The sequence below is a fragment of the Mirounga leonina genome, unplaced genomic scaffold, assembly GCF_011800145.1.
Source record: "Mirounga leonina isolate KUSES-001 unplaced genomic scaffold, KU_Mleo_1.0 Mir_357, whole genome shotgun sequence".
In the NCBI taxonomy this organism is placed as follows: domain Eukaryota; kingdom Metazoa; phylum Chordata; class Mammalia; order Carnivora; family Phocidae; genus Mirounga; species Mirounga leonina.
Genome location: NW_023270702.1, coordinates 11964060 through 11979520, shown reverse-complemented (window position 1 = coordinate 11979520; position 15461 = coordinate 11964060). Strand labels below are relative to the sequence as shown.

Below are 15461 nucleotides of genomic sequence, written 5' to 3'. Positions count from 1 at the left end.
CACACACACACACACACACACACACACACACACACACACACACACACCCTGATATTTTAATTCCATATTTTGCTTATCAGGGAATGCAGAGACTTTTGGAAAATTCAGAAAGTGACCTTGAACTTTTCACACTCTATAAACTGTCTTAGCCTAATGAAGCTCTACAAAGGGCACTGATCTTATGTTCATTTTTCCCCCTTCTTGTTTTTAAAAATTGACATTGTTTTCTAAACTCTAGTTTTTTACTTAGCAAACTAAGAAATTTATTAGTTTTAAACAAGGATTTAATATTGAGGAGGAAGTTTTGGTAGTCACGCTTTCTTAATCTCATTTCCTGAGCACTGTCTCACCAATGTCCTTTATATTGCAGAATCGGGTCAGCTGTCATGCATTTTTGCCAAATGTTCATATTGTTGAGGCCAGAGACAGATGAATCACTTACTGCTGAACTAAATTAAGCTAAAATGTGCCATTGGCGGCCTCTCTATTACAGAGTTATTCCCTGCTACTAGTGTCAGTAGGTTTTGGATGCCTGGATACGTTATATTCCTAAATCAAAGGAACAAGGGCAAAAAAATGTTTTAAATGTGTGTAGGAGCTAAGAAACCTTATGTTCTTTTTTTCCTAATATAAATTAATTATGTAACTAAATATGAAAACCTAACCTATATAGTGATTTTTTTGATATTATCAGTCTTGACATTATTAGCAACCATTTTATGGACAAATCATATTTGATTAGGGTAGTCTCATATTAGTATAAATGAAGTCGTTAGGTTTACAGGATATTTATTTTAAATAAGGAATATAATAACCTGGGTAACGTGAACATTTAATTTTGTGGTTAAAACCTGTTTATTGAAGATCAGTTTCATTAAAAATCCATACTGGTAGCCTTTAATCAATAACAAACTAAAACCAAGCTTTTTCTGTGATGAATAGCAATTTCACTAAGATAGAAGGGATATAACTTTTTGTGACTCTCCCAGTTTATTTCCAGTGATTTAAGGAAATATCACAATGTTCTTAAAGCAAAGCTCAGGGAAATTTTTTAAAAATTGTGTGCATTAATTTCATTAGTAACAGAATAGTGTTCTGAAGTCAAAAGCTTATTAAAAGCAACTGATCAAATTCACAAACTTATTGAGCATCTATTTTATTAAAGACACTGGAATAAAACTTCGAGGATACAAAAAAAAATAGCATCTACCCCCCCCACACACACACAGGGCGATTTTAATTTAATAGAAAGGCAGTTACACAGTGAACAAAGTTTAGTAACAATTTAAAACCAGTAATGATTTAACTAAAGAAGGTGTCATGGTATGTAGCATATGCTTAATTACCAAATGAATGATACACTGTAGGCATTCAAAAAAGGCAAAGAACACTTGCAGATGTAATCAGAAAGGAATTTACTGAATAGGTGGGATTTAAGCCAAGCCAACTATTAATAATTTTACCAATTGTGAGATATATATAGAAACAAAGCATGTTTGGTGTTGGAGTTGACATCTCTGCAGGGCAGCTTCCATCTAGTTATCTTCCTACGTCTACATATTGATTCATATGTTGGTTTTCCAATTTACAGAGTGTACTGAAGGCCATTTGTCTAAATACGATGGCAATTACAGTGTTGGCATCGCCTTTTGTAGAGTTGATTGGGCTGAACAGTAAAAAATAATTATATAAAGTGTCTCAATGTAAAAGATCATCTATGCTCTGAAGATAGACATTTTTAATGTTCAAGAGAAAAACATTTTCAAACTCAAATTGATAAAGGTAATGAGAACTTATTAAAATGTATATATAGTCTTGGACTTCCGGGTGACTAAAGGTCCTGTTAAAATACAGATTCTGAATCTGTGAGTCTGGAATAGGACCTGAGAATCTGTGTGTCTATCAGGCTCCCAAAAGAAGTAGATGATGCTGGTCTCTGCGCTATGAGCAGCAAGATTATAGAGAGAATAACACCATTGTTCAGGGAGGGGTGTGTCTTAAATAGTACTACCCCATTTAAGAAAAATAGCAATATTGTTAGAGTTTTGTGAGAATAAAGGACAAAAGCCATATAAAATAATCTATCTTTGCCTTTAGCACGAAAGCAAGAAATTATCAAAGTCACTGAACAACTGATTGAAGCCATCAACAATGGAGACTTTGAAGCTTACACGTGAGTAGAGGCACATTTATTTTGCTTTCATGCATATGACAAAATATTTTCTATGTGAATGCGTTCTTCAGTGTACCAGAATTCATGTATATTTAACCCCAGGTTTGATATCAACAGTAGAGTTATTTCAAGGTATAAATTAAGTGTCCCCAGGAGAGAAATAAATTTAGGATTTAGAGAGGAAAGACAAGACTTCTAATAGGAGGACTGGGGCTTTCTCTGTCAGTGCCCAGACACAATCACCAGCACCTCCATATGGGGAAGGCATTCCAGGCAGAGCATCCATGAGAGCAAAACCATGAGAGAAAACACAAAAAAGGGCATTTTGGTTTAAGAAACGTTTTGCCTCGCAGCTCTGTCGAGGTGCTGGGACAGAGAGAGAGAGATCAGGAGGCAACGTGAGGCAGCCTTCTTCCTCTTCAGCCAGTACACCTCAACTTTATCTTCGTCTCTTTTATGAGTTTGTTTCTTAGGTAACAATTTATTTGAAGGAAGGTCCAAATGCTTAGTTTATAAACTACTGGATCATAGGGTATATAAAGGAAATCACTCCAATCAAATAAAAATAAAGCATTCAGATAAATAGGGCATGAAGGCTTATTTCACAAAGTATGTGGGTAAATAAGTTAGCTATTGGGGTGAAGATAAAAACCAGTCTAATAAGCCTTCCCCTATTCCATACAGGTGAGTTCCTCTTGAATGAAAGAGTTAAATGCAAAAAAGAGATTGAATTTGATCTCTGATTGGAAAGATCTTTATAAGTTTAAAAGCAGAGGAAGTAATCACAAATAAGATAAAATGATTAGGCTACCAAAATAGATAAAACTTGTATACTTAAAAAAAAAAAGCAAAAAAATTTAAAAAGCCAAGATATGCAAAATTGAGTGCAAGAGCATTTTCTGCTCATCAGATCAGCAGGGTAAAAACTGTTGACAACCAGAGGGGTGCAGATCCTGTAGGACTATGGCGACTCTCCTCCACCACTGGATCGGGATATAAATAGAGGCAAATCTTTAGGTTAGTGGTGGTGGCAGGGGTTAGAGGGGACATGTAGTTCTTATATACCAGAAAGCATTTATGAAGTTTCAAATTGTTTTAATCCTCTTTTTACTTATAAAAATTCAACATGGTATGGATTTTTAAAGCATGGATAAAAATTATAAACAATCATATTTATTGAAACAGTATTCATAATGGTGAAAAATTGGAAGCATCAGTCCAACATTAAGGTAACCAGTAAGTAATATGTGGTGAATTTGGTACAGTAGATATTTATGCAGTTTCTAGCGCTCTGGCGAAATGCTTATGATGTAATTATAATGTACATAATTATTCCAGTTACATTTAAAAAAAGCATTAAAAATGGAATGAGATATGCCCAAATGATTTTTAAAAAGGGTAAAAGGACATTGCCTCTGGGAAATGCAATTATGTGTGAGGTTTTTTTCTTTCTTCCCCAATTTTATGTAAGGTATTTCTTTTATCATCAGTTACAGATAGTTACTCTCTTCCATATTTAATATTTGACTGAGTGTAAGAATTAAATCCAAGATTGCTTCTTATAAATTGTGTATGTGCATATAGATGCAAACACATGCATACACATGTGTATTTGCATCAACTATTTAACATTTAAAATAAATACTGAAATAGTATGATATGGAGTTTGAAAGAAAACTCAGAGACAAGGGTTCCCTTTTAAACAGTTGAGAAGTCTGTGCCATAGAACCTGCTCTTTTATTCTTTTCCAATAACTTTATTAGACCTATAGGATTCTCCAAACATGAAAATACATATATAATATATACATAATAATGCATAATACATAATAATACATATATATAGGTAATAGCATATTATATATACACACACACATATATATATATGTATATATATGTAATAGCATTCTCCTGTGAATTAGTAATAAGTGTGTTTTGGTGGTGGTGGTAGCCAGGCAAAACTGGGGTATTTCCTATTTTCTCCAACAGTTTAAAGTAATGCAATCCCTTGGAATCACATCAGTTTGCCTATGGAGGCCTGTAATCTGGCCTGGTGTTGCATTCTCAGGCCCAGGGATATTCTGACAGGACCTTCCATTTGGGAGCTTTTTGGATGGTAGGACACAGTAGTGAAGTCCTTAGAACACCCGTTCAGAGCATGTGCGCACACACACACATACACACCAAGTGGCAGCTTTGTGAATCCTTTATAAATCGAAAGCCTGTGACAGGTGATAAATACATATATACATAGGAGAGAGAAAGAATGAACAGACTAACAGGTTTTCAGATATACTGACTCTTTGATGGTTAGGTAAAGAGATCCATCATGGTACAGAGATTCTCAGAGGATTTTAGTGCCAATATAAGGTAGTAAAAAATTTTGATTCACCGATGTTGACAACCAAAAGTCATATTTATAGAGGAAGTGATAGCCCCTGGCAGAATAAATTCCTGTTACCATAGGAACACTGTTCCTCCCATTTGCCTCTTAGAAAGAGATTATATATATATCTGACTTTGAGCTTGGAAGTACCTGCCCACCAACAAGTCTAAGGCAAAATGTAAAATGCCTCCCCACTACCCCTGCCAGCCCTGCCTTCAAGGCTCTTTAAAAAAAAAAAAATTACACACACACACACACAAGAATAATCACTGGTGTGTTTTTTAATTTTTATTTTCTACTTTGAGTGTTCCTTAAAAAATCAATTCCACATTCTAAGAACAATACTGCGAAGAACCATAGTGAGTTGGCCTTTGAAACTTGTATTTCTGTTGAACAGTTAAAATGCTATGCCTCCTAAATGGGGAATGTTTTAGATATAGTCCCAAATCCTTTTATCTACTTTGTAAACTTCCACTAATTCATCAAATCCAGGATCTTCTATCACTTCCTCTGAGAAGCCTACCTTTATCACCACAGGCCCAAGGAACTGTCTCCCCCTTTATGTTTCCATGGACTTACATACATACTCAGTGCTCACCAGATCAAGCAACTAACCGTCATTCCCCAAACACACTCTATGTTCTCACACTACTATCTCATTGTAATTGCTACCCTCCTCCTTCCTACCACCTTCCACACACTTGGACAACTCCTACTTATTCCTGAAAGCCCAGCTCACATTTTTTCTCTTAAATCTTCCCTGTCCCATATGTAAGTAATCTGGTTTTCAAGCACTTTGTATTTATTTCTATTCCAGTCTTAAATGTTGCATTATAATTGTTTCAAAAAATATCTGCCACATGGTGGTGTTTAACAATTCTTTGTTGAATAAATTTCTCCAAAGAAAGTTTAACTTTGTTGAATTACATTTCTAGGATTAAAAAGAAAACTAATTTGTACATTTTATTAATTTTATTTTAAAAGTTCGATAAACTTTGAATACAGCTTTTCCAGGAAGTATAGGATGTGACACGCCTTCAAATCAATAATGTAGAAGGGGTCAGAAATTGTTCCAAATTATTTATTGACAAAGTTGGTTTTGTAGGACTTGGAGAGTGTAGTGGACTTGGGCAGCGTTTAAAAAATAAGAGAAAAACTGGAGAAAGACTAGAAAATTCACCTTGGAAATATAAAAAAGCAGAAATTTAAGAAAAGAGATTCCTAAAGTAGTATAGATTATCATCTGCTGGAACTTGCTTCTCTGTAAAAATGCTTTTTTAGCATCTGCTCCTCAACCCACCTTGCCAAGGCCTATGAAAGAAATTTTGTATTTTTAGTGTTTTTTAAAGAGACTCCTTCACTGTTTGATAAATAAGAGTGAATATGTGTAAAACAAAATATATTAACTCATGTGTTGGTTATTTTAATTATGTTTTTGTTTTGTTTTGTTTGTCCCTACAGAAAAATCTGTGACCCAGGCCTTACTGCTTTTGAACCTGAAGCTTTGGGTAATTTAGTGGAAGGGATGGACTTTCACCGATTCTACTTTGAAAATGGTACATTTATTCTAAATTTAATAACATGCCTTTTCCAACTTCTCTTTGAATTTCTCCCAGATTTTCAGTTTTCTTTGCTCTATTCTGCAATGAGAATTGTCACCTTAGTCCAGCATTTTGCATCATAAAATTTTGGTTTTGAAATTTAAAAGTTTTGTTTTGAAAACTAGCTGACTTATAAAAGGTAATGTTGATAAAGGTAATATACCCCATAGAGGTCCCAGTAAATGATGATATAAGCTGTAAAATGAATCACCAAAAAAGTAAGTTTTCATAAATATCAGTTTATATATGAAAAAATAAAAGACACCATAGCATGTCAGAATATTTGACATAAAGGAGTGCTTTCAAGCATATTTAGTGCTCATTTTCAAAGTAAAATGTACATGAAGATGAGTGATCAGGTAAATATTTCAGTTGCCATTAAAAGAATTTTAGTGGTCGGGGTGCCTGGGTGGCTCAGTCGGTTAAGCAGCTGCCTTAGGCTCAGGTCATGATCCCGGGGTCCTGGGTTCGAGCCCCGCATCGGGCTCCCTGCTTAGCCGGAAGCCTGCCTCTCCCTCTCCCACTCTTCCTGCTTGTGTTCCCTCTGTCACTGTGTCTCTGTCAAATAAAATCTTTAAAAAAAAAAAAAAATTTTTAGTGGTCTCAGAGGAAACAGCCACCCAAAAGAAACTCCTGCAGAAATCCTTGAGGTCATCAAAAAAAAAAAAAAAAAAAAAAGGAACCCAGAAATTCCTTTTATCCTCTTCCTTACACCTAAAGACTAGGTATTGTGTTTTGTTTGCATGATGCATAGAGTGAATTCACCCTTTTTCAGTGAGATCTTGGTAAATTACTGGAAGTGAGCTTGATTATCCTAATCATTACTACACTTCTTAATTATAAGCATTATCAAGAATGTCTGCCTTGGCATGGATTTTTATGTTTAATGAATTACCTTTTTTATATTCACTGCGCATTTGTAAGCAAACAAAGAATTATGTGGTAAATTGGCCTTAACAAAGCTTCAGTAAATTTTCTCATTCTTTCATAATGTTTCTTTCAGTTGGTTCTCCATTGACACCATCTCATCTCTAGTAAAAGAATAATTAACCCATTAAATATTTAACTTCAAAACAAACTCTATATCACTTCCATAAATACATATTCTTCATAATAAGATATTCTTTTGTATATGATTGTGGAACTGAGTAATTTACTCAGATCTTTTTTGAGAATAGGAAGCAGGTTTAGACAACAGGTAAAAACAGTTCAGCCTGTTTTAGTGATCTAAAAGAATGACATCATCATTTACGCTAAATCTTCACATCTCTTGGTCATTGAATAATTAGAATGTGTAGCTATTGTCAAAACATCAAAAGATGGAGCCTAGGGAGGGCTGCTTAATCAAAGAATGAACTAGAGAATCAGAACCAGGCTATATGACCAATAACCAAATTTTGGATTTTTACTGGATGACCACCACTGGACTATCATGGAATGGACTCTATGAAGTAAAGGAGTCACAGAATGAGATGGGGAAACAAATTCATGCTATGGCCAGTTTTTTTGTTGTTGTTCGGAAACCGTTATCTCCATATTTGATACTTGATGTATTTCCCTTGTCCCATGTACTTCACCAGCTAACAAAAATGAACAAGACCACAGGATATCCTGTCACCTGCTCCCTGCATCTGGGCCAGGCCTTCTCCCTATTTGTATCATGGCTTCTAACCACTTACCATTATAAATAAATATATCTCTTCAGCTTTTCTCCCACCAAAGTTCCCAGAGTGACATGTAAATTCTGTATAAAGGGAAACACAGAAAATAATGCATATCTACTTTTGCTCTCTTTTCCTTTATACTTTGCACAGTGCCAGGGACTCAATTAGTGCAAACAATTTGTAGTTGAATGAATAGCATTCCATACATTGGCCCCAGGTGAAGCTATTGGTTTTGGTTTACTTCATGTAGAAACTGAGCTCTGTTTTTCATGTTATTCTCTTTCAGCTTTGTCCAAAAGCAATAAACCAATCCACACAATTATCCTGAACCCCCATGTACACCTGGTAGGTGATGATGCCGCCTGCATAGCATACATTAGGCTCACGCAGTACATGGATGGCAGCGGGATGCCAAAGACAATGCAGTCAGAAGAGACTCGTGTGTGGCATCGCCGGGATGGAAAGTGGCAGAATGTTCATTTTCATCGCTCTGGGTCGCCAACAGTACCCATCAAGTAAATATTTCCAGGCTGTCAGCTTCTTTGTTAATATACCCATGGTCAGCGTTTTTTTACTTATTCCATTGTTAATAACATGATATATGTTATTTAATGCTAGCAGTTACACTGGTGGGAATGTTCAAGGAGAAACAGATTGTAACTCTAGAAAGATCAGACCAGCTGTTTGTGAGTTGAAACACACACAGTAGAAACTGGAGGATACCCTAGCAAGCGGGTTTTTGTTAAATCATGTAACAAGGCAAACTGTTTGTGGCTTCATTGTCACAATTGGCAGAGGAAGGTGAAGAGTTTCTAAAATGGCCAATATAATGTCAGGAACTTTACAGATTATCTGTTGGGCTAAGGTATGGATATTAGAAGAAATTTATAAACATAACATTTAAAATACAAGTAGCAGGTATCTCAGGGTCTTCCTCCAACGTTATGTCTGCTCTTGCGGTCAGTAATTAGATGAATATTTATTGTATATCCCCGAGGTGCTTAACTTGTACCAGATGAAATACAAGGTAAAAGTTATATTCTAGGGCGCCTGGGTGGCTCAGTTGGTTAAGCGACTGCCTTCGGCTCAGGTCATGATCCTGGAGTCCCTGGATCAAGTCCCGCATCGGGCTCCCTGCTCGGCAGGGAGCCTGCTTCTGCCTCTGCCCTCCCCCCTCTCATGTGCTCTCTCTTTCTCATTCTCTCTGTCTCAAATAAATAAAATCTTTAAAAAAAAAAAAAAAGTTATATTCTAGCTTAGAAAGCAAGTTACCACGGATACCAAAGAAAAATTATGAGGTTCATAACTTCAGAGTAGAATGGACCAGTGTAGCAAACTGTTAACGGTTTGGAAGTATACCTTGTGTAGAAGATATCATTTAAGACCTTGTCCAACATTCCAAGTGGACTTTGGAGACCTGGAGCAAATGGAAGAGAGTCAAGGTATATCAGAAGGCTACAACAATGTCAGGATGTTAGTTTCATATGGAGAGGAGTATGGGTAAGGAAGCCTGGCTCCAACTGGAGTAAAGGGGAATATTAATGGGAAATAATGTTGCTCAGTGAAGGGATGAGTTGAAAACAAGAAGGGGAGTTTAGACTCAGAAGTTTGGCCCACTGCTGATCTCATTCCAAATTCTCTCACCAGGATCACCTGTAATATTGGTGGGGGGAGTGGGATGGGGAAGTAAATTTATACAAACAGCCATTCAACTCCAGAGAATCTATCAAAATGTCTTAGTTTAATAATGTACCACAGTGGTTTTCAAAGGCCTTCTCTATAGCCTTAACTATATATCACTGTTGGATTTATAAAAAGTAGATGAAGGAAAAAAAGCTAGCTATTATTTTTAGAATGAATTTCAGCCTATTAAGAGAATGACAAAAGGAATATAATAATGAAGACACCCATGTTTGTGTTTTTTTCTTTTTACCCCAAAGAGGTACAGCACTAATTGCCAGTAAATATGGAAGGGCTTATATTCATACAGTACTATAGGGTTAGGATTTTCTACAATTCCCTGAAGTATTTATGGGATAGAGCCTATTTAAGAAAACTTCATTTTATGCCAGGTGGCTTAAATGGGGCTTCTCTTAATAGGCCATCCTGTATTCCAAATGGGAAAGAAAACTTCTCAGGAAGCACCTCTTTGTGGCAAAACATCTAAGGCCTGAAAACCATTCACATATGGGTCTTGTAAGTAACATCCTGCTCCGTGATACTTTGTGAATGGAGCTAATGACTAAAAAGCTGCATGGCTGTTTTTCTTCCCTTTAAGGATATCATCTTTTGCATTATATTCGATGGAAAATATAAAAGGTCTTCGAAAACTTAATAGCATTTTTGCATGAGCTCTTGAGTCTAATGTTTGGCCTCATTTTGTAGCATAACCCTTGTTTTAATGGTAATAAGTGCTGAGAAGAGCCTCCCTTCAGCATATGGATCTTGGCATTTTAGGATATCCTGGAGTTCCTGCATCAGAAGTCCAGTCTGGGTCAATTCAGACAACTCTCAATTATCCAGACCTAATTTAAATCAAGCTCTAGGATTTTTTGGTGTCTGTTTTTCTAGAGGTAGTAATTTGTGTCACGCACTTGGCTAAGATTAATATATAAATTAATTTGCTTTGCCTCACTGAGTATAATGGTATTTGACCATGAGGACAGGCCACAAGTGGAAGTCAAGCTGAAATTTAAAACTTACATAGTGGGTAATTCCAGAGGATAATTGAAAGTTGACTGTAATTAAATTCACGCCTGTGTTGTTAAGATTTGTTCCTTAACTTGGATTAGGATTCAGATATGTGTGCTAATGTTGTGAATATCTCCTCCACTCAAAGCACTGAACCTTGTCAGAGCTTTTAAGAAATAGTGCTCCCTGCTATTGGATTAAAAAAAAGACCTCCAATTAAATAATATGTTTTCCCTGCTTTTGAGGCTATATTCCTCATTAAATGGACTTCTAGGTTTAACTTCCCAAGGAGTCTAAGAATAATGACAAAAGCTAAGAATGCACTTAAACTTTTCATCTCTTTCAACAAAATTATATCTGTTAGTAAACATGAATGCTTACAAATGCATAATTAAGTTCAATAATCTGATTGAAGCCTGGGTTCCTGTTTCTATTTTCAGCTTAGCTCTGTGTGGCCAAGTTGGCCGCTAATTAATAGTTTCCTATTTTAATATTGTCTGTTTAACATTGTGTATTTCATCTTTTAATGATCACAAGCAAAGATCTTTTATACAACTGTATTTTTGATCTATTAATTTAGAACTGTAGCCTAGTCACATCTTTGGCAAAACAATTTTGTAAAACAGTATAACTTATTTCTCACTCCCCTCCCCTTTCTTTCAGCTAAATATCAACAGTGCCACCTCTGCATTCTTGTTCTCAAGGCACCTGGATGGTAACCTGGGCTGTCCTCTCCTCCTCTTCATGCATGTTTCTGAGTGCATGAAGTTGTGAAGGTCCTACATGTAATGCATATGTGATGCACCATCTTGTCATATATTCCTTCCTATACATTGTTTACACTTCAACTATGGGGATGTTCCATGCAAAATTCAATTACTGTTGGCAAACAATAGGGGGAGGTCAGACCAAAAAAATTCCGCAATATTCCAAGTACAACCTATTCATCAAGTTTCTGTTTATGCCAAGATATGAGACTTCAAAATTATTCTCTGAATGACAGTTTGTAAGAGAAACATACATTTTTAAAACTCTTTGCTGTTAATCAGTTTGGGCTTGTTTAACAAAACAAACAAACAAAAAATATATATATAATATATATATATATATATATATACCTTCAGTTTCCTGGTGTGATCCTGGTTGAAATTGCTGTCTAACAATTAAAGTAGGTTGGTATGTGGCCAAAATCACTCATGAATGTGGAAGCGAGAATCAGTTGGTTTGCTGCCCTCTAAAGTCATGTTGTTTTTGGTCAAACTGTAAACTGGAAAAATTCACATAATTTAAGAGTGATCACTTTAAGATATATTCACACTTCCGGTGAATTCACTGAGTTTTGTGTTCCTTTCTCAAATATGTGCTCTCTTTTCTCCATTTGATCTTACTCGTTGCTGTTCGCTTTTTCTCCATCCTCTTCTGTCTTTTCTCACACACTACAAGACAGAAAGGAAAGTGAAATTTGCATAATAGAGGTAACTAAACTAGCACTTTTGATCATCTTCAGGACCCACAAAAATGTTGTCAAGATTGTAAAGGTTTCTAATTCTGCTTCGGCTCTACTTTGGACATAGGGATCCTAGGTCAGTGGTATTAGAATTGTTTAAATTTCGGGTAAAAGCAGTGAGGTTCCTAGTGTCCCACCGACTGGCAAGGAGAATACCAGGTTGTAGTGGATCAGGGTTTCATGCACATGCACTTAGTTCTGCCTAGTGCCAGGGGCCCCTCCTGCTCCACCACCACTAGCTGGTTTTCTAAAGTCAGAGAGACCTGCAAGTGATTTCCATTCTCATAAGTGTTTAGAACTTGAGCTCTGTGGCTTGTGCTCTCTTAGCTTCTCTCTTGTGTCAGTAACATTATCTCCCTGTGAGGAGTTAGTTAGGATTTTCCAGTTTAAAAAGAAAAGGGAAATGCCCAGATTTTCTTTGTGCTTCTCATTTCTCCTTTGTTTATTCAGCTCCTGTAAGGCTGTTTCTCTTCCCCGAAATGCTTTATAGTGCATGGTATCTTCATCAGCATTATTTTAACGATAGTAATTCACAATCTTCAGAAGCCTATTTTTAAAGCAGAAGCAAAAAATCTAAACAACCCTTCTTTCTCTCATTTCACCTTTCTGTGTTGATGACTAATCACCTTAGATATTGTTGCTAGTGGATGTATGGTAGATGGATTGAAGCTTTTCTGATAATTACACGATTTAAAAAATATATATTTAAAATAAATATATACAGTAAATGTATTGAGCCATGTTAACCTGCCAATGAGATCTGTGAAAAAATAATGGCCTCGTTTTTCCCTTTTTGATTTCTTTTACCTTTTTGTGAACCGGCTATACGTGGCATACATGTATTTTAAAAATAATTAATAGGTATAGAGTGGGTTTTTTTTTTTACACTTTTAACTTAGCATGTGGTGTTGAAGTATTACCATAGATCAAGTTTGTCTTCCACACTAAGATGTGAGGAAATTGTGATTTGTTCTCTCCACCACAACTGAATTACACAATTACTATCTTCTATAATTTTGAAACACTGCAGTTTACCATGGGACACTGTATATATTTCTTGCCATAATGGTAAATGACTGATTGATATATTTAAGAGTTAATAAATTTGTGATTTCTGCTGACAATGTGTCCATCTTTATTTCTTGAGAAGAGGTACTATATGCATGCGTGTTGCTGGCCAGTGCCAACAGCAGTGTGTCCTGCTCTGGTCTCATTAGTTCATAACAGTTTCCCTTTGATGGAAAGATGAAGTTTTTGAACTATGCTTCCTTTTAAGAATACACTTGGTAATAATAGCAATTTACTATATGCACAAAATAACAGACTCTGCTAGGAAAATTTTTCTGAGAACAAAGTAGTTAAAAACAAGAGTCCTAAAATTTCTAAATATGTCCTCCAGTCCATCCTTCAGTGCCTGTTAGGGCATTCCTTTTTTAACCCAAATCTGACAGTATAACACTTCAATGTTATCTTCCATATACAGGCAAGCACCTCATCTCCTGCTACTCCCCAACTTTAATGTACAGAAGTACAATATCTTTCGATTTACTGCAAACATCACACATCTATTTATGCTGCTTCTCACCTAGGATATTCTTACTCATTCCTAAAAATCCAATTTAGAGTATCATCCACTTGATTAAACTTTCCTGGACCCTGCTCTAAGCTTGCTCATCCTCTCAATATTGTGTAGTTTGAGTCTAATTCTTGCCAGCCATGCAGTTTTGAAAATACATCTTTGTGTCTCCTCTACTGGAGTATAATGTCTCAAGAGACAACTGTGTATTCATCTTTATATCTCTAAACTCAAAGAAGGCCAGGAAGGGAGAAGCTGTTAATAGTTTTGAACTATTGGCCAAACCATAAATGGGAACCTCAAGATGCAATTAGACACTCCTGGGTTTAATGTTTGGCTCCGTCGCTATTGTTTTTGACACACTGAGCATGTCGCGTCTTCCCTCTGAACGTTAGTTTTTGTATTTGTAAAATGAGAACAAACATACCAATCTGCTAGGGGTATTGTGATGAGTAGAGATGATGGGTACAAAGTACCTAGAGTAATATTTGGTAGATAATATTAAATGGTAGCTGCTATAACTGTTATAATCATCGATATTAATACTCCCATTGTTCTTATTATTCCTTACTCAAGGGAGTAGAACACTCTTGGTTTATGGGGTGCTTTCTTTCTGTAGGTTTACTGATATTCCTAAGGATATATTCATATCAAATGTCTCAGCAGGAAGAGGAGAAATACTGAATAAGACAGTCATCTAGCCGAAAGCAGGCAAAATGACATGAAGTCAATATATTCTAGGAAAACTCTCAAGGAATCTTACTCTTAAGTAACTGAAAATCTGAATCCCTGTATAAATAAAGTGATCCTATATAATGTAAGGGTAAACATAGATGGCCCAACACTTGAGTGATTTCATTAAATAAAATTCTGATATCTACAGTTCTTTCACTGTTTTCATGGTATCTTTTGTCAGGTTTTAAGAAGTGAGAATATATAAAAAGATTAAAATGAACATCAGCATATTAGACCACGTATCCATAGTCTGAACAATAAGCCATGATAAGCCACCTCAGCTGAGACAGCATGAAGCATCCACAGCATTCCTACTTTTCTAACAAAACCAATTCTTGAAAGTAGGCCGAAATGTTCTCCACTAGACTCTAGTAGGAAAAATTGATGAAATTAAGTATTAATATTACCCCAGAAGGTTTTATATTTTTAAAGGCTTTTACTGCTTTATAACACAAGTCAACATTTTTCTGGTTTGCCCATAAAAATGTTTTTATAGCTTTTGGAAAAAATGGTGCCAACCTTTGAGAATCGGAGATTCCACGTAGAAGTCATGATTTCTGGGTTAATTTGAAAAACTAAGATTTTGGGGCGCCTGGGTGACTTGGTTAAGCGGCTGCCTTCAGCTCAGGTCATGATCTCGGTGGAGAGTCTGCTTCTCCCTCTCCCTCTTGATCTGCCTACTTGTGCTCTCTTTCTCTCTGTCAAAAAAAAAAAAAAGTCAGATTTTGCCATGCTGGTCCTGTGTTCACCCATAATAACAGAAAAAAAAGCTGATGCCTTTTAGAGGAGACCAAGTGCCCTGCCTGTCGCCACCCCCAGATGCCCCACTCCTGCATCTCCTGCAGACAGCGGGGGTTAGCTCCTTTCTTCATGTCAGGGAGCACCTCTCTTGGCACCTCAGGCTTCAGCAGAGGCATGGGCATTTGGTTTGGACGGAGTGGTCCCAGTTTCCCTACACCATACTACTTAGGCAGCTGTCTTCCTGGTAGGTCTCTCCAGCTTAAGTACCCAGAATTATTTTGACTTCATTTTAAACGAGAAAATTGGGATCCACAAAAACCCAAAGCACACAATTTTTCCAAGGTACTATTTGATGGATTAAAGGAAGAGCAGCTGCTTATTTTCGTGT

General features: G+C 36.3%; 1 protein-coding gene across 14 annotated transcripts in view; it reads left to right on the top strand.

The window, feature by feature from the left end:
* CAMK2D (calcium/calmodulin dependent protein kinase II delta) overlaps positions 1-13145 on the top strand; it is a 326351-nt gene extending 313206 nt beyond the window's left edge. For 7 of the 14 annotated variants that reach the window (XM_035030322.1, XM_035030317.1, XM_035030312.1 and 4 more), the window contains 5 exons: positions 2098-2173; positions 6020-6114; positions 8110-8338; positions 9924-10019; positions 11178-13145. In XM_035030322.1, coding sequence (XP_034886213.1) covers positions 2098-2173; positions 6020-6114; positions 8110-8338; positions 9924-9990 — 467 coding nt within the window. In that variant the 3' untranslated portion in view covers positions 9991-10019; positions 11178-13145. Of the gene's footprint in view, positions 1-2097; positions 2174-6019; positions 6115-8109; positions 8383-9923; positions 10020-11177 lie in introns of all 14 variants that reach the window. The other 7 variants (XM_035030320.1, XM_035030323.1, XM_035030319.1 and 4 more) reach the window with 3 other exon arrangements.
* The last annotated feature ends 2316 nt before the right edge of the window (positions 13146-15461 follow it).